Genomic DNA, 26,455 nt, shown 5'->3' with positions numbered 1-26,455 from the left:
ACGGCATGGGCAGACACTATCGGATATGAGGAGAGCTTCAAAAGTGAGGTCAGGTCCCACCCCCTGCAACCCCGTAGTTGATGTAGGCGACGATTGGGTCTCAGAAGCCTGTGCAAGATAGTCCAGGTCGATCGTAAGATGGAGGGTTTCTATCTCCATAAGCAAACTCTCATTGTTCCTGGCCAGCGCAGCTAGTTCACCCGTGGCATCGCGAAGTTGGCTGTAAAGTGTTGCAAAGTTGTACGAACCGGAAGACATCTCTCTTGAATATCGCGATTGATACGAATGAATGCATTGTGGAGCTGCACTGTTATCAGTTCCATAGCGTTCTTCACAATCTTTAGCTTACCATGTCTGTCACCTCTGATTCTGGCAGCATGGTTTGTAGAGCTACTGGTAGACAGTCCCGCCTAGATAAGTCTAGATATTAGAAAGAGCTTGGTATCGTGATTCTCATCATGTGTTCTTTGTGCTTCATTTATATACGTCCTCGACTCATCCGCCTTTTCCAGCGGTTCTATCGTCTGACTCTACGTCGCAGTGTGCCAAGTAATCGTACTCACCTCCTCCTTGCTTGAAAAGTCTACAGGATTATGCGTGGTGCCAAAAATCATTTTTGCATAAACTCCCTGCGCCCTCCTAAGGGCGTTGACTTTCAGCTAGTCTCCGACAATCCAATACTAGCTAACGTCCCTCCCTACGTCGCGAGAAACCCTGTGGGCCGAGATGCCTTCAATACTTTCAATCATAACAAATTGTCCTGTGGTATGGGACCTTGCAAGCTCTCGGGATAGAGGCTTCACACCCTATACTACATTTCTACTTAATCTTGAGCGTTGTGATTATCTACGTGGCTTGATATCTAAAAATACAGCAAACCGCTTGATTAAAGTCTTGCACCCGTCGACCGATTTATCATGCTTCAAGCTTTGCACTTCGTTGGAAAATCTACCATGTCGTAGCCAAATAGATAAAGGCCATATCCCGAGCTTTTTAAGCAGACAACAGCGTCTTGTGTCGTGATACAGCAGCTTTTAGACTTAGCATCGAGCAGCGCCAAGAAATCGTCAGCACTGGTCATGTACTAAAAGCCGAAAGAGTGCTAGATGTGGCTGAAGTCTTGCTTGCCCAAAACGTCTGTACCTTCAGTAGCCCGTAAAACCCGAGCGCCTGATGAGGCCTGACTTTACTCTAGCGAGCCCTGCCCCATAAATTTGCACCGTCCTTCCTTGTCTACTAGCTTGGCTAAAGGGTGACTCGCTTGCGACACCTCGAAGGCCCGCATAGCCCTGTCATCTAGGCCAATGGGCTACGCTGTCCCTGCGCGTCGACAAACGACAGCAAAGCCGTCATGTAAATCCACGTGATCGACGCAACTGCAGCCTTGTGCACTTGATGCAGCGGACGCTACTTCATCGAAACATAATCCCAGCATTCGTTTCACTCTGCTTGTAATACACGATGGTTACATCCATGCAAGAACACTAATTTACCCCGAGACTACAAGACCCAGCGAACGTGCGCCTAGTCCAACGAACCCGCCGAACTTAGTGTGCCCCTTACAATGCACCTGCTAACGCACAATCCACACGGCAACCTCATCGTCCAGACCTTTACGAACGAACCCTTGCCTCCATACGCGATACTTTCACATACATGGCATGAAGATAATAGTCAAGAGGTCAGCTTTGACGATCTACAGACGGGCCGGGTGCAGCAAAAGCATGGCTATGGCAAGATACGATTTTGCGAGCGGCAGGCTGTTGCGGATGGATTGCGGCACTTCTGGATCGACACCTGCTGCATCAACAAGTCGGACAAAGCGGAAGAGTCTCAGGCCATCCAGTCTATGTTCCGCTGGTATCGCAATGCAGCTCGATGCTACGTCCACTTGTCAGACGTATCGGTGAAGCCAAAGAGAGATCAAGATGTGATCTCATGGGAGACAGCCTTCCGTAAAAGCCGGTGGTTCACCCGTGGCTGGACACTGCAAGAACTTCTTGCGCCCAGCAAAGTAGAGTTCTTCTCAGAAGAAGAACACAAGCTAGGCGACAAGGAGACGCTCAAGGAACAGATTCGCAGAGCTACAGGCATCCCAAGTGCGGCGCTCGAAGGTGTTCCTCTTTCTGAGTTTACCGTCGAGGATCGGTTCCGCTGGAAAGGAGATCGCGAGACGACACGAGAAGAAGACGGGGCATACTCGCTGCAAGGAATTTTTGATGTTAACCTAGCGCCTCTTTACGGCGAAGGCGCTGTGGGAGCATTTGAGCGTCTCAAGCGTGCAATCAGTCAGCTAGCACAGTGTATTTCAGACCTCCGTGGCACGAATCCGCGCGACGACAAGAAACGCATTCAGGATACAAAGGGCGGACTACTCGAAGATGCTTATCGCTGGATCCTCTCCAACGAGACTTTCCGGCGCTGGCATAGCGATCTGCAGAGTCCACTACTATGGATAAAGGGTGACCCTGGCAAGGGAAAGACAATGCTACTATGTGGCATTATCAACGAGCTTGAAAAACCCGCAGCTTACACCGTCAACATAAGCTACTTCTTCTTCCAAGCAACCGACTCGCGCATCAACAACGCCGTAGCCGCACTCCGAGGGCTTCTATACTTACTTGTGATACAGCAGCCGTCGCTTATCTCTCACGTACGCAAGCATCATGATCAAGGTGGAAAGACCGTGTTCGAGGATGCAAATGCTTGGATTGCCCTGACAGAGATCTTCACAGACATCCTACAGAGTCCCGATCTGGAGCCGACATTTCTAGTTGTTGATGCACTGGATGAGTGCGCGACCAATCTCCCAAAACTCTTGGATTTTCTTGTGAAAAGTTCATCTGCGCATTCCAAAGCCAAGTGGATTATATCTAGCCGCAACCGGTTTCTTATAGAGGAGCGACTGGAGCAGGCAGGGCGTAAAGCTCGGCTTAGTCTTGAGCTCAACGCTGATTCAGTGTCAACGGCCGTGCGGGCGTTCATTGGGTACAAAGTAGATCAGCTCACCGGGCAGAAACGATATGACGATCGAACTCGGCAGGCTGTGCTAGCACACCTGGAGTTAAATGCAAACGACACCTTCCTCTGGGTAGCGCTAGTGTGCCTAGACCTCGCAGGAACATCGAAACGACATGTGCGGAGGAAGCTTGAATCTATTCCGGCCGGACTTGATTCTCTATACGAGCGAATGATGCGGCAGGTCAGTGAATCCGACGACGCTGAAGTTTGCAAGCAGATTCTAGGAGTGTCTTCACTGGCGTATCGTCCGCTTAAACTAGCCGAGCTCGGGGCTCTTAGGGAGCCGCTGGATGGCCTCGTCGAAGATGCAGAGTCGTTAAGCGAGCTTGTCAGCCTCTGTGGCTCGTTTCTCACGCTACGAGACCGTACCATCTACTTTGTGCATCAGTCCGCCAAGGATTTTCTCCTCGCCAAGGCCGCTAATAAGGTATTCCCTTCTGGCACAGGAGTCGCTCACCACGGCGTCTTTACAAGGTCACTTGAGATCCTGTCTAGGACTCTTCGTCGCGATATATATAAACTGAAAGCGTTCGGGTGTCTAGTTGGGGAGGCTCAACAACCAGATCCTGATCCACTAGCAGCTGCACGCTACTCCTGCGTTTACTGGATTGACCATCTGCGTGACTCGAACCTGCTTTCTTCTATGAGTCATGAGGCTCTTCAACATGGTGGCATTGTTGATATCTTCTTCCGAAGCAAGTTCTTATACTGGCTGGAGGCTCTGAGCTTGTGTGCAAGCATACCAAAAGGTGTGGTCTCGATGACTAATTTGCATCTTCTAATACAGGTACCGAATTTGGAAACAATCATTAAGACATATCACGCTAACAGAACCAGAACAAGCATGAGCCAACATCATTTACCGAGTTCCTATATGATGCACACCGATTCTTTCTGTATCACAAAAGTGCAATTGAAACCAGCCCACTCCAGGCTTATGTTTCTGCATTACTGTTCAGTCCATTAAATAGCAAAGTCCGGAGGCAGTTCCAGCATGAAGAGCCCGACTGGATCACCGTTAAGCCAGTAATAAGCAGTAGCTGGAGCGCGTGTATGCAGACGCTCGAGGGCCATAGCGGTTATGTCAAGTCCGTGGTGTTCTCGCACGACTCGACGCGGCTGGCATCAGCGTCATTCGACAACACGGTCAAGATCTGGGATGCGAGCAGCGGAGCGTGTGTGCAGACGCTCACCGTCGGAACATGCATTCAGAACCTCTCATTCGACTCTACCGGCTCGCATCTGTATACTGATATTGGCAAGATTGCTATCATCTCTCCACCAAATTCCCAACCAATTACTATTACAGATCCCCAACACCCTGATTTCTGCGATATAGGTGTTGAACCAGGAGGAATATGGATCACTTGCAGTGGGAAAAATGTTCTTTGGGTCCCATCAGAGTATCGAAGATGGTGTTCATTAGTGCATGGAAACAGGGTTGGCATTGGTACTGGATCCGGAAAGGTGTGGTTCTGCAATCTGACCGCTAAGGCTGACAAGTCCATATAGAAACTAAAATCAAGTCACATGGAATTAAATAGACATAAAATTAATCATAAGGAATATTCATTCGATTCTAAGAATTAAGCTTCGCTCGAGCTTTACTGTGGATCAATTTGGTTATGTGTAAACACGTCAAGGGCTTCTTGCCACATTGGGTTTCTCGCCACGCAGGGAAGGACTCCTGGCAGACAGGCGATGGGCTAAGGCCATAGATTGCGAGCTGTGTATCGCATAAAGCTGCAAATATCCCCTCACGTGCAAATAGCACATGGTGGTGTGTACTGTGGACCACTGACTTCGAGTGTCCCTAGACAGGTTAAGCTTGTACGGGGTCGATATGGCCGCTTTCTTGTGTTCCCTAGATAAGGACAAGCGACCGCTGGTGCTCCGTAGTGGGGCGGTACAGATCTTTGGGGTAGGGGCCGCTAGGGTCAAGTCAGGCCTTGTGAGGCGCTCGGGTTTTAAAAGATGCTTAAGCTATAGCTAGCACGTCTTGGTCAACCAGACTTCAGCCACATCTAGCACTCTTCTGGCTTTTGATACATGGCCATTGTCGACGAGTTCTTGGCGCTGCTGGACACTGAGTCCAAAAGCTGCTGTATCTCGACACAAGACGCTATTGTCTGCTTAAAAACCTCGGGATACGGCCTCCATCTATTCAGCTACGACATGGTATATTTTTAAACGGAGTGCAGAGCTTAAAGCGTGATAAATCGATCGAATGGTGCAGCACTTGAATCAAGCGGTTTATTGTATTTTTATATATCAAGCCACACAGACAATCGGAACGCTCAAGATTGAGTGGAAGTGCAGTACAAGATATGGAGTCCATATCCCGAGAGATTGAAAGTTCTCAGACCCCAGAACAATTTGTTGTGATTGAAAGTGTTGAAGGCATCTCGGCACGCAGGGTTTCTCGCGACATAGGGAGAGACGTTAACTACTTATGTTAGCTACTAATAGTTCTTAGGTAATAAGAGGCTCCTAGTATCTAGGCTACCTATTCTAAGAAGTAGGTTCTAGCTACTAAGGCCGTACCCGTCCCACGCACTTCGGAGTTGTAACCTCCGAAGTGCTCCCGACTTGAACTGTACGTATACACTTCAACGGTACCATGTATCTGTAAAATGAAGATAGCGACGTCTATATAGCTAATACCATATATTTATTACTCGTCAACTTCTTCGCAGTCATCTGGGAATTGAGTACTCGTGTTCTAGTCACATTCCTCAGCAGTAGGCACTTCTGTGGCCTGTTTTTGAGCCTCCCTAGCCGCCCTCTGTGCATCTCTCTTAATAGTACTCGCACGCTTCTTTGTAATAGTAACCCTAGAGTCTCTCACGTTAAAGGGACCATATTTGCCAATACCCACCCTTTTGTAGGAGGGTTACGTCTAGCACGATTGACGGCTGCTTGTTGATTATCGCGTAGTTCATTGCGACAGAGTTCATACTTAATAGAGAGTGCGTGTGTTGATTTGTATAGTTTACTCCATAGTTTATGATTGGCTTCAGTAAACTTGCCCTCCTGCTGTAGTTCATCCATTTTCTGGAGTAACTGGCGATGAGATATAGGTGCCTTGACGTCTATTTTAGCACGTATCTGATCTAATACAACATTAGGATTGAAAGGAATCAACCTAGTCTTCTTGAAGGCGTTCCTAATCGTACCTGGCTTGAATGTGGCGACTCTCCATGAGTGGATTCCATGGAGAAATTCAACCTTATTAAAGTCTAAGCGGCCTTCGCGTACAGCCATCTCAACACCCATTATATGATGTTGTTTATACGTCTGAACACAGTTGACATCAAGTGGCTGTAGCGCGTGACTACTATTAAGAGGTAGTCCAAAGAGGAGTATTTGATTCTTGTCGCAATACTCTATGAGTTCGATGGTTAAATCGGATACTGCTCCATCTAATATGATGAGTCGATAGGTGACAAGTGTACGAGACTTTGTGTGTTTATCGAAGTGTTAAATCCACGATAGGGCTAGCTGGTCGTTCATATAGCTAGATTCCGAGCAGGATACTTCATAGTCACCTGGTAGGCCTATCTCTCTGCTTATCCATTTCTCCTGTACTACAACCCCCTTCATAATAAGTAAAGGGGGCAGCACATATCCATCTGCTGAAATGCATTCGATAGACGTCATATAGTCGCGATTTGTTTCAGTACCGAGGGCGACTGGGTACTTCTTCATAGTAATCACCTTCTGTGAACCTCTAACACCGATTCGGAAGCCAGTCTCATCCATATTATATACGTCATGGTCCTGTATACCATAGGACGTATAGAACTGCTTGAACTTCATAAAGAAGCCCTTCATCTCTACCACGTCCTCTGCTGTAATACGTATAGACTCTCGTGCCTTCTGCTTTACCATTTTACACTTAGGATTACGTGCTAGCCAGCGCGTAACCCAGTCACGTCCAATTGGCCGTGGTATATAGTCAGAACCAGGCTTGGCATCACGTATAAGAATGCTCTCTGCAGCACTCCGAATCTGCCTAATTAAGGCAGATACACCAATCTCGTCGCAGCGGTGTATATACTCCTTAAGGGTAAGCTCCTGCTGTGGATTGAGCCCATTAGAAGTCTTGGTTTGCGCGGTTTTCGGTGGTATACCGCGATTGCGATGTAAGATACGACGGTATATGGCGCGATGATGACGCGCCGAGGCCGCTAATGATCCAAATTTCGCGTTCTGAAAGTCACGAATGGCAGATTAGACCTTCTCCTCCTCATTTTAGTACGTATAAGGGACTTTAGGCATAGTACCGTTGAAGTGCATATGTACAGTTCAAGTCGGGAGCACTTCGGAGGTTACAACTCCGAAGTGCATGGGACGGGTAGAGAAGATTTTCTATACTCTCTACTATCTATTACTTGAAATGTTCAAGCATGTCGCGCACTGTGTGGCTAACGGCTGTCCTCAATACTGAGCAACGCGTTCACGAGCAAGTTCGACCGAAGTCACTGGCTGAAGTGACGCATAATTCCGCAACGCGACAGGGAACCGTTTCGTCGAGATACTGCCGAGCATTAGATGTCCAAGCATTAGATGTCCAAGCATTAGATGTCCAAGCATTAGATGTCCAAGCATTAGATGTCCAAGCATAGATGTCCAAAGGACCAAAACCTACAGATTTCGCGAATTGATTTCGAAGTGGAAGAACTATCTTGTTGTAGACTACACTCAGTCCGAATTGAAAGTCTTTGGAGACGTTGCAAGACTCGGGTTGTTTGACTCAGCCCCCGGGGACTCCTCGGCTCTGCCGAAACTCCAAGACTTTCTCGCAGCTTAGATTCGTGTTTCCTCGAGATTTTCACTGCGATATTACAGAAGCTCCATATTCATCAACACGCTCTCAATTTTTCTCTCACTGCTCGTTTGATTGGTCTTCCAATGCATTCTTCTTTGTCGCATGCGTGTACATCCGTTTCAACGCGACTTGTTTCGTCGTAGCTCGCACTCCATTGCACGCACATAGCCGTCGATGAACCACGAGAATGGCACAGGAATCGATGCGTCACAGCTCTCAGTCTTCAGCAATACTTCCAAAGACAAAAAATAGTAGCTCGATAGAGCAGAGACCGGTACGATCTTGGGTACATCTGCTTGCTGGCGCGTAAGTCACGAACAGCCTTGATTGCTTAAAGCAATGGAGGATTAGCCACAGCGCTTGTTACATCCCCGCTTGATGGTCTGCGAACTCGACTCCAATCAGATTACCACCGCCCTTCTCTCGTTCCTGCGTCTCCCGTCCAGTCCAGGCTTACTTTTCTTGGTCCATCGAAGGACCACATTCGCGGCACCTTCCAGATCATTGGCTCCATCTCCCATACCGAAGGCTGGCGCGGCTTCTATCGAGGTCTCGGGCCAAGCCTTGCAGGCGTAGTCCCTGCAACTGCAATTAAATTCTACGTATACGGCAACTGTAAATATCTTAGAGCGCAGATGCTAGGGTGCGGAGAAGACGCGGCCATAGTTCACGCCTACGCTGCCGTTGCCGCTGGGATAGCAACAGCGACTGCTACAAATCCAATCTGGCTTGTTAAAACAAGACTGCAGCTTGATGCCTCAACAGTTGAAACACTGACGTAAAGAAGTGACTGAGAACGTATACCGGTAATCTGGAAAGGCATGGAGGCCTATCATCCAAGCGTCGTCTGTGTGCGGCGTAGCGGGAGAGCTTGGATCCGAAGTCCTTCTTGAAGTCCATCGAAACGCTTTACCAGGATGCCCTCGAATCCGTGCCTTCACGCGCTCAAACAAAGTGCTCAATGGTCTGGCTGAGGAGACAGATACGATGAATGCTTGTAGTGATTTTCCCACAACCGGGGCTTTTCCAGCAAGATGGATTTTACGTTATGGAAGCGCTCCTGATCAGATATATGTCGAGACAAAGGATCGCAGTTCGAGCATTTCTACGGAGATTTCTGGATTTGATGTATCCCTGCAAGACTTCGAGCTCGCGAGGTGGGCACTTTTGCTCAGCTTCAATATCCTGTTGGAGCATATCGCCGAACCATAAACTTCCAGTGATAATACTATATATTTTGTACTGGGATGAATACTCTATTGCTGATACTCGCGGTAACTCTTTCTCCCCTACGCTCTTTTCGCCCACCGCACAATCGCAAAAGATGACACCCTTGTACATTCCGCCTAGTCTAGCGTTGCACACTACAGCGAGGTTCTACACCGCAGATGGTCTCTGCATCCCGATCTCAAAACATAAAATTGTCAAGACAGGGCGTCGAGTTCACCTAACAGAAGGTGCAGCAACCCTGAAACTTATGCACCACCGCCCCGCCTGAAGATCTATAAGGCGGATTAGAAGCCTAACATATGATAGAGCCTGAAAAGCTCAAGCACTCACAGCACCTCAACATCCACAATGTTCAGCCAAATGAGGCTACAAACACGCTTGGATTAACGGAAAGTGGTTAAGTTGTAGTATCCTGGTACTTGCTTACATATCCTTGCAAAACATAGCGGATCATGGGATCATCATGGTACCACACCGGGTCACGGACTTCCAGGCGTGTCGGTGAGAGTGACAAGATTTAAAACTGCCATTTTGATGCTATTTCACGCCACATGATATGAGTCTTAAACAATGTACTAGCTATGATGATCAGGTGTGCTCTTCTGGAGGGTACATCTAATACGTGCTGGATGCTCTCAATCCTCTGATGCTATCTGAAGCTTGGCGTAAAATCTGATAATCTTTGACAAGAGCTGGTGCGAGGTTTGAGTATGTTTTGCATTTGTGCATTGTTTCTTCAAGGAGTTCGGGGACTTCATGGATCGGGGCAAACCCTTCAAGGTCTTTAAACCATACAGACTCGCAGCACTGTGCAAGAACCAAGCAATTTCCGAATTGACTGTCGTCTCATGTTAGGTGTTTCATATCGTGTGTTTGATATCTTATGTAATAATGAAGGATACTCACGCATGGATTGTGCCAAAAATATTCGTTACCTTTAGACGTGTTCGAATACCGTCGAAAGCTTTCGTACTCCGGATCGAGGACCACATACAAGCATGACTAAGCAGCATGCTCCTGATGGCTTTGGTACTAATGCCATCCCGAGACTGAGTTGGATCACTCTCAAGAAGATCTTCAAGTGAGTTTCCCCATTCCGCTTCCCGGAGCTTTGAAGCCGTCCAGCTCTCCTTTCGAGATCTGATGTAAGTCCATGCTCGTTTAAGTACATCTCGGTCGGCTTCTGGGCAATGGTATACGTAGTGTAGGTATGGTCGAGTAATGATTGTTTCTGCTCCATAGTATTTCGCTCGTAGCCTAGCAATATTCGGATCGGGGGAAGGATCGTCATAATCATCCCAATCCACGCCCATCGCTTTACTCACGTTTCGCCAGTTATATAGCCAATTGAGAAACGAAGGTATGCCTGTTGACGCCTCTCTACCGAATGGAGGCTCGTAGACGCCAGCTGGGAAGCTGTCTGGTGGATGGTCCCATAAGGTGGATAGATGCATAGGGACCTGGTTGAGTATCTTACGGAACTGTATCTGTGCCAAAAACAACACTATGATAATGTCACGCTGGTTATCGACTTGTCCCGTTTCGCCAGACACTGGTTGATCTTTCGGATAGGCAACTCGATCTTCCCAAAGTGTTATATGACTTGTTGGTAGTGGCAAATATGCAAGGATATCACTGCTATAGTTCAGTTTTACTATTTAATGGTGCCTCATCGTTTTAGACTAACCTTTCAAGCTGTACTGCTGACCAATATACGAACTTGAGGAGATTCATCTTGATTTTAAACTTGGCTACCTCACCAGGAGGTAGATTATCGGGATGCTGCTGGCGATTATATTTAGAAGGGTCCGTAGGGTCAGGCTTCACATATACGTGATTTCTACAGCGAGTCAGCGTTCTGCATGATTCATATAGCTAGGAAGTAAGATACATTCTAAGGTTGAACCTAATAACCCGGGCTGCAGCATTAATCCAGCTATAGCTCTCTAAGCCACGACCAAGTTGGTTCATGTAGAGGCTCGCTAGTAGAAACGCCTGGGCATGGTAAACTTCGTTACCACCGTACAGATTCCCAAGGATATTAGACGCATACGCATAGTAGTGTAGACCAGGAATAACGTCCAGATTCATGAGTTCCTTGTTTAAACGTGCTGGGCTGCCTGGATCCTTGTCTTCGACAGGCGACCGAAGACCTATTGAGGTTACAGGTGAATATCGCATTCGTGTCGAAGGAGAGTGGATTGACTCGGCAATTTTATTGCGAGGGTTGAGAGAACCCCTGATCAGTCTATCTTCCTGCAGAACTGCGCCCAATGCAAGGACAAGCAGGATGATTGCATCTGTTATGGTCCCTCCAGCCTTTGGAGGCCGAACATGGCTTTGTGCAGGTCGTGCGTAGATCGGAACGGCTGTGGGCTCACCCTCATCGACATCCGTTCTCTGTCTTTTCGTCGGTCGATGATGATCTGAAAGGTGCTGAGGAATAGGTAGAGGAGATTTTGCAATATCTTAAGCTCTCTGGATCCTTTACAGTGTGAATCAAACATACTTACGATGCCAGCTCGGCAGCCTATCATTATCAATCATAGGACATGGAGCATATGATACAACACTACGACCGGAGCTTCAGTACTAACTAAGTTGGCTAAAAATCCTTAGAGGACTCGCTTTTTCAATCACCCAGGTGTAGCTACTCCAAAACTCTCGCGTTAACTTTGCTCTACATATACATCTGCATCTCTGATGATTTACATCGCACACATGCCACGAATCCACAATCCGGACAAAGAGACAGCCTCTTTGCAGAAACCCCACAAAATTGACAGGACTTTCGCACACAACACTTCCATAGGCCCAGCACATGATCGCATTCTGCCTTTGGCAACGAACTGAGTTGATGGGCCGCACGATTCTTCTGATCAGCCTCTCTCCTCATCGTAGACCAAGCCTCTCTTAAAATGCTATGCTTCCCCAAGCGCTCCTTCTCCTCTATCAAATCTTGCTTGGCTTTTACCGTGGTAGATTCGAATTGTTTAGCTGCGTTCTTATCAGGTATCTGAGTGACTTTCTGGAATTCTCCTTTCACTATTTCATCTCGCATTGTATGGTTCCCTGTGGCTGCAATTCTCTTCTTTCTGTTCTTAGACTTTCGCTCTTTCCCGTATTGTATAAGCGGTTGGCTTGCTTTCGTCTCTGCGGACCACGTCGTCTCTTCACGGTTTTCCTTCAATATGCGCCACGCCTCGAAGGTCTCTCGATCTCGCAACGATATCTCGTACGCTTCAATTGTAGCGCCTTTCTCTGATACCATTTTGGCGACGGGATTGAATCGTTTTTTCCCCATGGATATCGGACTCCTCCCTTGAGCATCTTCCGTTTTGGGGTCTGCATTGTTTGACAAAAGCAGCATAACCACCCATGCTTGTTCTAGCAATTTCCGGCTTTGTATTGCGGCAACGTAGTGTAATGGTGTTCGAAGACACCGATCGCGAGCTCCAACATCTGCACCTTGCTTAATCAAAGTTTTCAAAGTGGATGTGAGCCCCATAGCAGCCGCCATATGAATGTTTGTGCAACTACACATTTCAGGGGGAAAAATTGCCGAAGACAGGGCGCCATGATTAATCAAGAGCCTTGCAACAGAATCAGACCCATAGGACAGAGCAATCTGAAGTGGTGTCAGGTAAATCGATGTATACCTGAAACCTAGGCATTCCAGCAAACTTGGTATTGTTATCTTGTTGACTGCTTCTGCATTCGCGCCTTCAGCGAGCGATAGCCAAGCAGTTTTCCTTAATCCAGATTCTGCGGCCCAGACTAATGCCGACCCTCCAGTTTCATTAACATCGAGGGAGTATAGATAGCTGTTGAGTTGCCAATATAGTCGTCGGTTCGTTCGAGCTAAAGTATTTATATAACAAAGCCGATGTAGCATATCGCTTATCGAAAGAAGTAATTCATGAGGGAGATTCGGAAGAGACATCTCTTGATAATATTCAATGCATTAGCTAAGATCCATCTGTATGAACACCACTTACTAGATGTTGCTAGAAAGAACCAAAAGGAGTGGAAAGATTGGAAGAGAGACTGCGAAAAGTACTTCCTTGACAACCCTACGCTCTTTTCTACCGAAGGACAACGCATTTCATTCGGAGAACGCTACTTAGGTTCACAATCCCGCGATCAATGGGACAGACAGAAGGAAGTTAAGCCACTATTTGCGACAACCTGGGACGATCTAGCCAAATTCATGCTGAATACACTCGGCACCACAGGAGAACGCGAAAGGAAGGCCTTATCCGAGTTGAAAAGCGTCGGACAACGACCAAATCAGACGCCCACTCAACTCCTACAATACTTACAGAACCTCTGGGATAACATCCCAATGTTACAGGAGAATATACGCATATTTCAGTATCGCGAAGCACTACTCCCGTCGATCAGAGAAAGACTGGGAATAGCATTGTCAAGTTTCAACCATCTACACGAATTAGAGGAGAAAGATAAAGAACATTACCGCATCCTCGGGGAACGCGGATCCTTAGGCAAGGTCGACGAACCCCAAACCGGTCAGAAGCGAGGTCGATCGAATACGTTCGATCATGAGCAACCTCACAACGATCAGCGCCAGAAGAGCGCAAATCGGGGCAAAAATGCGTCAAGAGGATACCGATCCAGTCGGGGCGGTAACTCTCAACGCGGAAAAGGACAGGGCACAGGCTCAAATGCCACGCCTGTCGCAAAACAGCAGGACCACAGCGCATAGGCCATTTCGCGAGACCTGACCGCGTTATTGGCCAGATTACATACACTCAGGAGGAGCCTCAACGGCTTCCTGCGAGTAAACACCTCATTCTGCTGAAAGTATCGTTACCCACAGCAAAAGGCACCAAAACTGTACAGGCCCTCGTGGATACGGGCACAGAAGACAACTATATTTCGTCGATCCTTGCAAAAGAGTGCAGATTAGCGTATGACCTCGGCAAACTTGGCCGAACCATCGCAGTTGATGGTCATGAAGTCAGAACTTTGGGTCAAACTACGACGAATTGCGAAGTTCATGACTCAAAGACAACAAAGCAGCAGATGAATGATCAGTTCATCTTCGCTAATATTGGGCAATGGAATATGATTCTAGGAATGCCTTGGCTCAAACGCCTAAATCCAATCCTCGATTTTTGGAAGGAGACATTGACGTTCCGTCGACATCGCGGTAAATTATACCAGCAGATCGCAAATATCAGCAAAGAGGCATGGAACCTCGCTGTACGGACTCGATCGTCGCCAATCTACCTTGCATCGCTATCGATCGTCGACGAAGACGACGACGGTGACCCTAATCGGAGCAAAGATACACTGCCCGACACGTATTCGCAGTATGCGGATGTATTTTCGGCAGGAGATGCGTCACTTCTCCCCGATCATGGACCGCGCGAGCTAAAGATCGAGTTCGAAGAGGGAGCAGACGTCCCTTAAAGTCCACTTTACCCACTTTCGAGGTTAGAACTCGAAGTTCTTCGTAAATACATCGAAGAGTTCCTCGGAAGGGGCTGGATACGTCGTAGTACGTCATCAGCCGGCGCACCTATTCTTTTCATAAAGAAGAAGGACGGCAGCCTACGCCTTTGCGTCGACTATCAGGCATTAAATGCGGTGACCAAGAAGAATCGGCACCCATTACCGCTAGTTGGTGAATCTTTGGACCAATTAACGAAGGCGAAGTACTTTACTAAGCTTGATTTGCGAGATGCTTATCATCGGCTTCGAATTCGTCGCGGAGATGAGTAGAAAACCGCATTTCGGACCAGATATGGTCATTTCGAGTACACTGTTGTGCCGTTTGGGCTAACAAATGGACCAGGAGCGTTTCAGGGCTACATCAATACTGCACTTGCAGGATTACTGGACGTGATCTGTGTAGTTTATCTCGATGATATACTGATTTACTCCGATAGCCTGGAGGAGCACGAAGAACACGTCAAATCGGTGCTGAATCGCTTAAGGCAGCATAAGCTCTACGCAAAGTTGTCCAAATACGAGTTTCACCAACAAGAAGTTGGGTTTCTCGGCTTCATTGTGACTCATGGCGGCCTAAAAATGGAGCCAGAGCGCGTAAAGACCATCATGGAATGGCCAGAGCCTACTACTGTACCTCAAATCAGGACGTTCATACGTTTCGTGAACTATTACCGCAAATTCATTGCAGGTTTCTCACGCATTGCGGCGCCGCTCAACAAACTCACTGAAAATGGCGGTAATATCCCCATAGGTGGGCGAGCGCAGCGCAAAGCTGAGTCGGTCGAGATACGGTTGACGCCGGAAGCGCGAGATGCGTTCCGATCGTTGAAGAACTGCTTCACAACTGCGCCGTTATTAGTCAAGGGCTGCCCTTGACTAATAAAAAGGGGGTCGGCGTGTCGGCGCAGTCCGAAGGGTTGTGCTCCCGCTTCGCCATCTGGCAAGGGTGGGTCTGATGGATCTGGCGTGGGCAGGACCGTCGCAGTCTTCTTTGGGCGAAACACGCTACCAAACTTTCGCATATTGAGGTGGTGAGTATTGATGTCAAGAGATGGAAGTAAAGCAGTGCCGCTGAGGTAGTCTGCGCAACATTGGTGGTGGACTGCTGCTGCTGCTGCTGCTGCTCAGCCTCGTCTGGCTGTGGCCTTCTGTAAGACGACAGGTGGGTGGGGACTGCGGTCTGAGGCAGAAGTAGCACGATGTCTATCATTACCCTGCCCCACGTACGCTAGACCCGACTCGCACCCGCGACTAGATACGAAAGCGTCCGACCCGCCCCGCGCCCTTCTCCACAGTCCCTTTCTCGCGCGACCCGGACTTTGTTGACTGCGGCGACTTCCTCGAGCGCATTATGGAAAGGACATGTGCTTTAGGAGATGTAATACACGAAGCCGCCGTTGCAGATGCGGAAGCTGCCATGAAGAAAGTGGATGGTCAATTTGATTTCATCATGCAGATTTTCATGCGAAAATACCGGCACAATTACAACCCGATCAGAAATTGCAATAGTAACTGGAATGCAAGCCTCCACCAGAATGAACAGAGCTTTTAACAGGGCCTCAGCCTTACCACTAGTAGACAAAAAAATGACCGTATGCATTTGCATTTGTATGAGCGAGGGACCACTGTCAACTAGGCAATTGACTACGGTTAGTTTGCTTCAACAAGCTCTAATGATCTCCAAACTGTTGTTGCCCATGCTGTATCAGCAGACGGTCCCTTCTTGTACACCGATAATCAGCCACATGTCTGCAATAATGGTGCACCGACTGGTCTCCTGATTGAAGTGGAGACCGCCTAGGCTTCTCTCACCGATCATTGCTGCAGCCTCAAGAGTCATACGAGTCTTTCGCCAAAAACCGCTTACCTACCAACAGGCTTAGTCCAACCTCCGCGTGGCTGTTAGGACTTTTCTGCGGCGATGGCGACAATTGATAGGCACTGGACCGTGCAGACTGCGTATCGAAGCAACAGCGCCCTTAGTGCGGCATAGTGCGGCAGTGCTCGATCAGAGAGGACGGTGGAGCTGGCCCAGGGTCTTACCGCGCATCACAGCGGATGGCGATGGTGGTACAGTACAGCCGCTCGCCTCGCAACGCATTGGCTGGTGTATCCGCCCAGCTGCAAGCCGTGACATGGATTCATCTTCTCCTTTGCATCAGTGTTGACTACCAGACTCCTCGAATCCACCAATCCCTTTGTGCAGCCCTTGTCACGCTGATACATGAGGTTGCAGACTTTCTCCGAGTACGATGGGCTGGCCAGGAAGCCTATCAGTGGCTGTATTGTGTATGTTGTAACCATTGTGCTCAAGGCAGACGTATAAACGGCGTTTACAACTGATCCCACTCAGATCGCTTTGGAGAATACCAACCGAGATGGCAGCATGGCATGAATCATCCCTGTTTCGCCGCTACATGACTGAGGGAGAGGGCCAAAGGCAAACTCGCGATCATGAGACAGCTATACAAAAGTCCTCTACAGGCAAGCGTGAGGCTTTACAAAAAGCAGTACCAAGGAAGAAGCAGAAACGTAGTACGAGAGATACGGGTAGTGCGTCGCGCATGAAGCGTACCCCAACACCGCCACGCCAAATCAACACTCACAGCCGGATAATCCTCCGATCAAGAGAGCATTAGTGAGAGGCTCTGTCGCATGGGTCTTTAGGGTACTCTACTAAATTGCTCTGTGATCGGTACCTGTGTGTGTGTAGTTTTACAACACGGTAGGCGGTGAGTCTCGGCAACCTAACGCGGAGACTTGCAGACTCTGAAAGTTGTAAGTCCGCTGGAGTAGACTAGCGTCAAAGCTGCGTATATCATGGCAAAGTCTTGCAGAACGTCGTGAGGGAGCCAGTGGTCGCACTTTCCGATTGCAACGGTCTAGACCAAGTGAACGTTCCACGTCTCTTCCTGTTGGCATGCCACCACCATGCTTCTGCGTTAATGGTATAAGATGTCGGGTCTTCCTAGACAATCACCTCCATCTTGGTATCGTGATCAGCATCCGGAGGAGCGTCGAGAACGCTGCTATGCGGCACCATTCCAACCTCAGCGGCAGTCGAGAGAAACTGTCGCAAGTAACGAAGCGTCTAGCCACTTCTTCTGTAGAAAGGAACAGAGGGAGCTGCAGCATGATTTGCAGTGCAGTGCTTCTCTTCGCATTCCGCGCATATACAGGTGTTTGAATTCCTCGATTCCGGTGAACAACTGTCGGAGTGGCGTGTAAGCCAAACCTATGGGCTAATGATACTGAATGCATGAACTTCTCACAAAAGTTTGTTTTTGCGTTTTCGCCCCCCTTCCTGTTGAAATGCCTTTAGACATAATGTCCCAACCTACACGAGCGACAATAACAGTCGGTGCTGCAGAAGATACTATATGCCGGGAACTAGTGTCTGGCAACAAGAACGCAGTCGAAGTAACCGGACTCAGTGGTCTTCCTAGATCAGGAAAGATAACATCGCTAAACGAATCGAAGTATGATCTAGAGGCTGGACGCCGCGCTTTACATGCAGGCTCAGAGACCGTTGCGAAGATGATTCCTGGAGGTCTAGAGGCCCCGTTTGTTTTGTGCCATTGCCAATCAGAACCGCGTTGCGATTTCTAGCAGTAGTATCTAGCAGCCACGGAAGCACCAGAAGCGAGAAAGTCTACTACGGTGTGCCAACATGTGGAGAACCAAGCCCAGATCACCGATGACTGTCTTATCCCGATGGCTGGCTTGGTCTCGCTCGCAGATAGAAAGCAGCTTTTTCATCCCGCAATGCATGATCCAGTCCGCTACAGGGATGTAAAGCGTTTGAGGCGCTGAACTGTGGTCATGCATGTTATGCAAGCCAGCAGATACGTAGATCCAGAGAAATGCGAGAACTGCAAAGCAGGTATAGGGGGAAGAAGGGGGGATGTGTCCACTAAAATGGCCACGTTTTCAAAAAGTTCTACTCAGTTGTTGGGACAGGGCTGCTGACTGTTTTCCTTTGTTTTTTTAAGACAACTCGTGGGATAAGCAGTGTAACGCAAGATGTCAATAGATCCTTGGTACATCGCAAAAAGCGAAGATGTAATTCCGCAGCAATCGCCTTGCTGTCTATTTCCCTCGCACTCACTGCGGCAGCCTCTTTGGATCCATCTCTAAGTCACTCTGTTGCTCGTCCAACTATCTCTTCCGTACCACTTCAACTCGACAGTGTTATCTGCTTCGCCTACAAAAAGAGTTTGTTCACAAATATGGCAAGTGGCACGTCTAGCGACTCCGATTTTGAAGGCGTCGAGATGTCAACCACATCGACAGTGCCTATCGACCCGGACTCTGTCACTACAAGCTCACTGCACGCTTTACAGTCTGCAGATCAGCGGAAAGTTATGGATATCGTAGACAAGCTGCGACGTACAGGTCTCAGTGGTATTGTGGAACTACCCCAGCTTGTAGTCTGCGGTGACCAGTCATCCGGTAAAAGCTCTGTACTTGAGGCTATCACCGAGATTCCGTTTCCTCGTAAGGAAAACCTGTGTACGAGATTTGCGACTGAAGTGAGTAAATCTCAAATGCCCCAGGTATTATGCTAACGACTTCTAGATCATCCTCCGTCGTTCTGCATCGTCCACCAGCACAATCACGATCACTCCAGACAAGCTTCGCCCAAAGTCGGAGCAAGCCAAGCTCAAATCGTTCAGCAAGTCCATGAACGACTTCAGTCAGCTTCCAGATGTGATCGAAGAGGCGACACTAGCGATGGGCCTAGGGGTTGTAGGTGGGATCAATTCAAGGGCATTCTCTCGTGATGTGCTGTCGGTCGAGATCACTGGTCCAGCCAGGCCTCAACTGTATGTCATTCATCCGATATGCTAAAGGCGTACTAATGAATGGCTAGTACTCTCGTGGACCTTCCGGGTCTCATCCATGCAACCAACAAAGCACAGACAGAGATCGATAAAGAGCTGATCCTGAACCTGGTTAAGGAGTACATGAAAAACCCGCGTACCATCATTTTGGCAGTGGTGAGCGCAAAGAACGATTACGCTAATCAAATTATTCTGGACCATTGCCGCAAGATCGACGACCAGGGTCGTCGTACCCTTGGCATCGTCACCAAGCCTGACTTCCTCCGTGAAGGCACTGATAATGAACTGACCTGGATCGAGTTGGTCCAGAACAAGGATATTTACTTGGAGCGCGGTTGGCACATGCTTAAGAATCGTGGTGATAATCAGATGAAGTTCTCCTTTGAGCAACGCAACGCAGACGAGGACATGTTCTTTAACAAGGGCCGCTACGCGGACCTACCCCGTGAGTGCGTTGGCATTAACTCCTTGCGCGAGCGTCTCAGTAAAGTGCTACTCAATCATTTGATCAAGGAGCTTCCTTCTTTGAAGGACGAAATAGTTCACAAGCTTCAGGGTACAATTGCAGAGCTTGTGAAGCTAGGCGACAAGCGCAACACCACTCATGAGCAGCGCATGGTTCTGATGAAGATCAGCATGCGCATCAGCGACATCTTGAATTCTGCTACCAAGGGCTATTACGAGTCGTCGTTTTTCGGACCAATCAACAAGGACGCTGCTGTTGATGCATCCGAGAATATCCGCCGCTTTCGAGCTGTGATCCAACACCTCAACATCACCTTCGCCAACGATATGCGCTTGAGGGGTCATAAATACGCATTCGGAGCCGGACCTGGTGACGGAGAGGGAGAAATCAAAGAGGATATAAAAGCGCAGGAAGAGCTTGGTAATCTCGATGAACACCGGGAGCTCATGTCTCTTCCCAAGCCCACGAAGCTTACACGTCAAGAAGCCATCGACTGGGTCAAGAAGACTTTGGAGCGCTCCCGTGGCTACGAGCTTCCTGGCACATTCCAGCCAATGCTGATATCACAGCTTTTCTGGGAGCAGTCCCAGCCATGGGAGCAGATTGCTTCTCAGCATATTAACACGGTTGCGACTGCTTGTAAGGAGTTCATCGATGTGGTTCTCCGGGATGCCGCTCCATCTGAGTTCAAGGGCCGGCTTACAACTCTGTATGTGGATGGTGCATTAAGCAAAGCTCTTACCGGCGCGGAAGAAGAACTGCACAAGGTCCTAAAGGACAAAACTCGCCATCCAACTACTTATAACCACTACTTCACTACCACGGTACAGAAGATGCGTCAACGCAAACACGAGAAAATCACGAAGAAAGCCTCAGAAGCCTCACAAGTCAGCACGTATGATCGCTACAACGACATAAGTACGCATATTGACCCTGGAAAGCTCTCAGAGGCCATGAATAAAGCGATCGAGCTGGATATGGACGTCTTCTCAAGCCAGGAAGCTCTTGATATTGAGCGTGCGTTCTACAAAGATGAGATGAAGTACTTCGTCAACGCCGTCACTAAGGCTGTCATTGAGCGCCACTTGGTCGAACCCCTCCCTGAAAACATTCTTTCGCCTCTAGTAGTGACACAAATGACGGAGAAAGAAATCGAGTTCGTCGCTGCTGAGCCTCCTGAGATCATGCAACAGCGCCTTCGTCTGGAGTCTAGGAAAAATATGTTGGAGAAAGGCCTAGAAACGTTCAGAAAAGCTATGGGTGGACTGAAGCGCTAGCTATATCAAACGGACATATCTGATCTGAATTTTTCGTAATGTAGAATATGCTACGCTTCACTCGAGGCAGAAAAGTGACTGAAAGACTCACCGGCAGTACACTAGTATCATTGATGCACAACGGCCATCTCTGGGGCACTAACGTCCCTCCCTATGTCGCGAGAAACCCTGCGTGCCGAGATGCCTTCAACACTTTCAATCACAACAAATTGTTCTGGGGTCTGAGAACTTTCAATCTCTCGGGATATGGACTCCATATCTTGTACTGCACTTCCACTCAATCTTGAGCGTTCCGATTGTCTGTGTGGCTTGATATATAAAAATACAATAAACCGCTTGATTCAAGTGCTGCACCATTCGATCGATTTATCACGCTTTAAGCTCTGCACTCCGTTTAAAAATATACCATGTCGTAGCTGAATAGATGGAGGCCGTATCCCGAGGTTTTTAAGCAGACAATAGCGTCTTGTGTCGAGATACAGCAGCTTTTGGACTCAGTGTCCAGCAGCGCCAAGAACTCGTCGACAATGGCCATGTATCAAAAGCCAGAAGAGTGCTAGATGTGGCTGAAGTCTGGTTGACCAAGACGTGCTAGCTATAGCTTAAGCATCTTTTAAAACCCGAGCGCCTCACAAGGCCTGACTTGACCCTAGCGGCCCCTACCCCAAAGATCTGTACCGCCCCACTACGGAGCACCAGCGGTCGCTTGTCCTTATCTAGGGAACACAAGAAAGCGGCCATATCGACCCCGTACAAGCTTAACCTGTCTAGGGACACTCGAAGTCAGTGGTCCACAGTACACACCACCATGTGCTATTTGCACGTGAGGGGATATTTGCAGCTTTATGCGATACACAGCTCGCAATCTATGGCCTTAGCCCATCGCCTGTCTGCCAGGAGTCCTTCCCTGCGTGGCGAGAAACCCAATGTGGCAAGAAGCCCTTGACGTGTTTACACATAACCAAATTGATCCACAGTAAAGCTCGAGCGAAGCTTAATTCTTAGAATCGAATGAATATTCCTTATGATTAATTTTATGTCTATTTAATTCCATGTGACTTGATTTTAGTTTCTATATGGACTTGTCAGCCTTAGCGGTCAGATTGCAGAACCACACCTTTCCGGATCCAGTACCAATGCCAACCCTGTTTCCATGCACTAATGAACACCATCTTCGATACTCTGATGGGACCCAAAGAACATTTTTCCCACTGCAAGTGATCCATATTCCTCCTGGTTCAACACCTATATCGCAGAAATCAGGGTGTTGGGGATCTGTAATAGTAATTGGTTGGGAATTTGGTGGAGAGATGATAGCAATCTTGCCAATATCAGTATACAGATGCGAGCCGGTAGAGTCGAATGAGAGGTTCTGAATGCATGTTCCGACGGTGAGCGTCTGCACACACGCTCCGCTGCTCGCATCCCAGATCTTGACCGTGTTGTCGAATGACGCTGATGCCAGCCGCGTCGAGTCGTGCGAGAACACCACGGACTTGACATAACCGCTATGGCCCTCGAGCGTCTGCATACACGCGCTCCAGCTACTGCTTATTACTGGCTTAACGGTGATCCAGTCGGGCTCTTCATGCTGGAACTGCCTCCGGACTTTGCTATTTAATGGACTGAACAGTAATGCAGAAACATAAGCCTGGAGTGGGCTGGTTTCAATTGCACTTTTGTGATACAGAAAGAATCGGTGTGCATCATATAGGAACTCGGTAAATGATGTTGGCTCATGCTTGTTCTGGTTCTGTTAGCGTGATATGTCTTAATGATTGTTTCCAAATTCGGTACCTGTATTAGAAGATGCAAATTAGTCATCGAGACCACACCTTTTGGTATGCTTGCACACAAGCTCAGAGCCTCCAGCCAGTATAAGAACTTGCTTCGGAAGAAGATATCAACAATGCCACCATGTTGAAGAGCCTCATGACTCATAGAAGAAAGCAGGTTCGAGTCACGCAGATGGTCAATCCAGTAAACGCAGGAGTAGCGTGCAGCTGCTAGTGGATCAGGATCTGGTTGTTGAGCCTCCCCAACTAGACACCCGAACGCTTTCAGTTTATATATATCGCGACGAAGAGTCCTAGACAGGATCTCAAGTGACCTTGTAAAGACGCCGTGGTGAGCGACTCCTGTGCCAGAAGGGAATACCTTATTAGCGGCCTTGGCGAGGAGAAAATCCTTGGCGGACTGATGCACAAAGTAGATGGTACGGTCTCGTAGCGTGAGAAACGAGCCACAGAGGCTGACAAGCTCGCTTAACGACTCTGCATCTTCGACGAGGCCATCCAGCGGCTCCCTAAGAGCCCCGAGCTCGGCTAGTTTAAGCGGACGATACGCCAGTGAAGACACTCCTAGAATCTGCTTGCAAACTTCAGCGTCGTCGGATTCACTGACCTGCCGCATCATTCGCTCGTATAGAGAATCAAGTCCGGCCGGAATAGATTCAAGCTTCCTCCGCACATGTCGTTTCGATGTTCCTGCGAGGTCTAGGCACACTAGCGCTACCCAGAGGAAGGTGTCGTTTGCATTTAACTCCAGGTGTGCTAGCACAGCCTGCCGAGTTCGATCGTCATATCGTTTCTGCCCGGTGAGCTGATCTACTTTGTACCCAATGAACGCCCGCACGGCCGTTGACACTGAATCAGCGTTGAGCTCAAGACTAAGCCGAGCTTTACGCCCTGCCTGCTCCAGTCGCTCCTCTATAAGAAACCGGTTGCGGCTAGATATAATCCACTTGGCTTTGGAATGCGCAGATGAACTTTTCACAAGAAAATCCAAGAGTTTTGGGAGATTGGTCGCGCACTCATCCAGTGCATCAACAACTAGAAATGTCGGCTCCAGATCGGGACTCTGTAGGATGTCTGTGAAGATCTCTGTCAGGGCAATCCAAGCATTTGCATCCTCGAACACGGTCTTTCCACCTTGATCATGATGCTTGCGTACGTGAGAGATAAGCGACGGCTGCTGTATCACAAGTAAGTATAGAAGCCCTCGGAGTGCGGCTACGGCGTTGTTGATGCGCGAGTCGGTTGCTTGGAAGAAGAAGTAGCTTATGTTGACGGTGTAAGCTGCGGGTTTTTCAAGCTCGTTGATAATGCCACATAGTAGCATTGTCTTTCCCTTGCCAGGGTCACCCTTTATCCATAGTAGTGGACTCTGCAGATCGCTATGCCAGCGCCGGAAAGTCTCGTTGGAGAGGATCCAGCGATAAGCATCTTCGAGTAGTCCGCCCTTTGTATCCTGAATGCGTTTCTTGTCGTCGCGCGGATTCGTGCCACGGAGGTCTGAAATACACTGTGCTAGCTGACTGATTGCACGCTTGAGACGCTCAAATGCTCCCACAGCGCCTTCGCCGTAAAGAGGCGCTAGGTTAACATCAAAAATTCCTTGCAGCGAGTATGCCCCGTCTTCTTCTCGTGTCGTCTCGCGATCTCCTTTCCAGCGGAACCGATCCTCGACGGTAAACTCAGAAAGAGGAACACCTTCGAGCGCCGCACTTGGGATGCCTGTAGCTCTGCGAATCTGTTCCTTGAGCGTCTCCTTGTCGCCTAGCTTGTGTTCTTCTTCTGAGAAGAACTCTACTTTGCTGGGCGCAAGAAGTTCTTGCAGTGTCCAGCCACGGGTGAACCACCGGCTTTTACGGAAGGCTGTCTCCCATGAGATCACATCTTGATCTCTCTTTGGCTTCACCGATACGTCTGACAAGTGGACGTAGCATCGAGCTGCATTGCGATACCAGCGGAACATAGACTGGATGGCCTGAGACTCTTCCGCTTTGTCCGACTTGTTGATGCAGCAGGTGTCGATCCAGAAGTGCCGCAATCCATCCGCAACAGCCTGCCGCTCGCAAAATCGTATCTTGCCATAGCCATGCTTTTGCTGCACCCGGCCCGTCTGTAGATCGTCAAAGCTGACCTCTTGACTATTATCTTCATGCCATGTATGTGAAAGTATCGCGTATGGAGGCAAGGGTTCGTTCGTAAAGGTCTGGACGATGAGGTTGCCGTGTGGATTGTGCGTTAGCAGGTGCATTGTAAGGGGCACACTAAGTTCGGCGGGTTCGTTGGACTAGGCGCACGTTCGCTGGGTCTTGTAGTCTCGGGGTAAATTAGTGTTCTTGCATGGATGTAACCATCGTGTATTACAAGCAGAGTGAAACGAATGCTGGGATTATGTTTCGATGAAGTAGCGTCCGCTGCATCAAGTGCACAAGGCTGCAGTTGCGTCGATCACGTGGATTTACATGACGGCTTTGCTGTCGTTTGTCGACGCGCAGGGACAGCGTAGCCCATTGGCCTAGATGACAGGGCTATGCGGGCCTTCGAGGTGTCGCAAGCGAGTCACCCTTTAGCCAAGCTAGTAGACAAGGAAGGACGGTGCAAATTTATGGGGCAGGGCTCGCTAGAGTAAAGTCAGGCCTCATCAGGCGCTCGGGTTTTACGGGCTACTGAAGGTACAGACGTTTTGGGCAAGCAAGACTTCAGCCACATCTAGCACTCTTTCGGCTTTTAGTACATGACCAGTGCTGACGATTTCTTGGCGCTGCTCGATGCTAAGTCTAAAAGCTGCTGTATCACGACACAAGACGCTGTTGTCTGCTTAAAAAGCTCGGGATATGGCCTTTATCTATTTGGCTACGACATGGTAGATTTTCCAACGAAGTGCAAAGCTTGAAGCATGATAAATCGGTCGACGGGTGCAAGACTTTAATCAAGCGGTTTGCTGTATTTTTAGATATCAAGCCACGTAGATAATCACAACGCTCAAGATTAAGTAGAAATGTAGTATAGGGTGTGAAGCCTCTATCCCGAGAGCTTGCAAGGTCCCATACCACAGGACAATTTGTTATGATTGAAAGTATTGAAGGCATCTCGGCCCACAGGGTTTCTCGCGACGTAGGGAGGGACGTTAGCTAGTATTGGATTGTCGGAGACTAGCTGAAAGTCAACGCCCTTAGGAGGGCGCAGGGAGTTTATGCAAAAATGATTTTTGGCACCACGCATAATCCTGTAGACTTTTCAAGCAAGGAGGAGGTGAGTACGATTACCTGGCACACTGCGACGTAGAGTCAGACGATAGAACCGCTGGAAGAGGCGGATGAGTCGAGGACGTATATAAATGAAGCACAAAGAACACATGATGAGAATCACGATACCAAGCTCTTTCTAATATCTAGACTTATCTAGGCGGGACTGTCTACCAGTAGCTCTACAAACCATGCTGCCAGCATCAGAGGTGACAGACATGGTAAGCTAAAGATTGTGAAGAACGCTATGGAACTGATAACAGTGCAGCTCCA

The 26,455-nt window shown here is 48.6% G+C and overlaps 6 protein-coding genes across 6 annotated transcripts; 4 read left to right on the top strand and 2 right to left on the bottom strand.

The window, feature by feature from the left end:
* The first annotated feature begins 1,343 nt into the window (after positions 1 to 1,343).
* EJ05DRAFT_459035 (HET-domain-containing protein) lies at positions 1,344 to 4,605 on the top strand. The gene is made up of 2 exons (XM_033742568.1): positions 1,344 to 3,808; positions 3,859 to 4,605. Exons 1-2 carry the CDS (start codon positions 1,565 to 1,567, stop codon positions 4,531 to 4,533), a joined length of 2,919 nt encoding a protein of 972 aa, XP_033594988.1. The 5' UTR covers positions 1,344 to 1,564; the 3' UTR covers positions 4,534 to 4,605.
* Positions 4,606 to 8,054: 3,449 nt separating this feature from the next.
* EJ05DRAFT_446573 (mitochondrial carrier) lies at positions 8,055 to 8,634 on the top strand (the record flags this gene model as incomplete). The annotated part of the gene is made up of 2 exons (XM_033742240.1): positions 8,055 to 8,158; positions 8,190 to 8,634. 2 exons carry the CDS (start codon positions 8,055 to 8,057, stop codon positions 8,632 to 8,634), a joined length of 549 nt encoding a protein of 182 aa, XP_033594987.1.
* Positions 8,635 to 9,697: 1,063 nt separating this feature from the next.
* Positions 9,698 to 12,756, bottom strand: EJ05DRAFT_490831 (uncharacterized protein; the record flags this gene model as incomplete). The annotated part of the gene is made up of 7 exons (XM_033745924.1): positions 9,698 to 9,920; positions 9,989 to 10,717; positions 10,770 to 10,922; positions 10,974 to 11,518; positions 11,596 to 11,612; positions 11,882 to 12,710; positions 12,742 to 12,756. 7 exons carry the CDS (start codon positions 12,754 to 12,756, stop codon positions 9,698 to 9,700), a joined length of 2,511 nt encoding a protein of 836 aa, XP_033594986.1.
* Positions 12,757 to 16,622: 3,866 nt separating this feature from the next.
* On the top strand, positions 16,623 to 17,365 carry EJ05DRAFT_481215 (uncharacterized protein). Its single transcript, XM_033745025.1, has 2 exons — positions 16,623 to 16,849; positions 16,914 to 17,365. The coding sequence occupies exons 1-2, from the start codon at positions 16,785 to 16,787 to the stop codon at positions 17,197 to 17,199; spliced, it is 351 nt and encodes a 116-aa protein (XP_033594985.1). The 5' UTR covers positions 16,623 to 16,784; the 3' UTR covers positions 17,200 to 17,365.
* Positions 17,366 to 17,887: 522 nt separating this feature from the next.
* EJ05DRAFT_542565 (uncharacterized protein) lies at positions 17,888 to 21,418 on the top strand (the record flags this gene model as incomplete). The annotated part of the gene is made up of 4 exons (XM_033749729.1): positions 17,888 to 18,123; positions 18,594 to 19,092; positions 19,139 to 19,386; positions 19,434 to 21,418. 4 exons carry the CDS (start codon positions 17,888 to 17,890, stop codon positions 21,145 to 21,147), a joined length of 2,697 nt encoding a protein of 898 aa, XP_033594984.1. The 3' UTR covers positions 21,148 to 21,418.
* A 729-nt stretch (positions 21,419 to 22,147) lies between these two features.
* On the bottom strand, positions 22,148 to 25,409 carry EJ05DRAFT_515578 (HET-domain-containing protein). Its single transcript, XM_033748613.1, has 2 exons — positions 22,945 to 25,409; positions 22,148 to 22,894 (listed from the first exon to the last, which is right to left on the bottom strand). Exons 1-2 carry the CDS (start codon positions 25,186 to 25,188, stop codon positions 22,220 to 22,222), a joined length of 2,919 nt encoding a protein of 972 aa, XP_033594983.1. The 5' UTR covers positions 25,189 to 25,409; the 3' UTR covers positions 22,148 to 22,219.
* Between the last annotated feature and the right edge of the window lie 1,046 nt (positions 25,410 to 26,455).

This window comes from Pseudovirgaria hyperparasitica (genome assembly GCF_010093815.1).
Source record: "Pseudovirgaria hyperparasitica strain CBS 121739 unplaced genomic scaffold EJ05scaffold_47, whole genome shotgun sequence".
Taxonomy (NCBI): Eukaryota; Fungi; Ascomycota; class Dothideomycetes; order Acrospermales; family Acrospermaceae; genus Pseudovirgaria; species Pseudovirgaria hyperparasitica.
Note: the sequence above shows the minus strand (reverse complement) of the source record. Positions and strands in the feature narration are given on the sequence as shown.

Bases quoted from the DNA above. Each gene is read 5' to 3' on its own strand.
- EJ05DRAFT_515578 (XM_033748613.1), bottom strand. From the start codon at position 25,188: ATGCACCTGCTAACGCACAATCCACACGGCAACCTCATCGTCCAGACC. The intron at 22,895-22,944 runs GTACCGAATTTG...TAACAGAACCAG, and splicing joins ATTTGCATCTTCTAATACAG to AACAAGCATGAGCCAACATC.
- EJ05DRAFT_459035 (XM_033742568.1), top strand. From the start codon at position 1,565: ATGCACCTGCTAACGCACAATCCACACGGCAACCTCATCGTCCAGACC. The intron at 3,809-3,858 runs GTACCGAATTTG...TAACAGAACCAG, and splicing joins ATTTGCATCTTCTAATACAG to AACAAGCATGAGCCAACATC.
- EJ05DRAFT_481215 (XM_033745025.1), top strand. From the start codon at position 16,785: ATGAGGTTGCAGACTTTCTCCGAGTACGATGGGCTGGCCAGGAAGCCT. The intron at 16,850-16,913 runs GTATGTTGTAAC...GATCCCACTCAG, and splicing joins CCTATCAGTGGCTGTATTGT to ATCGCTTTGGAGAATACCAA.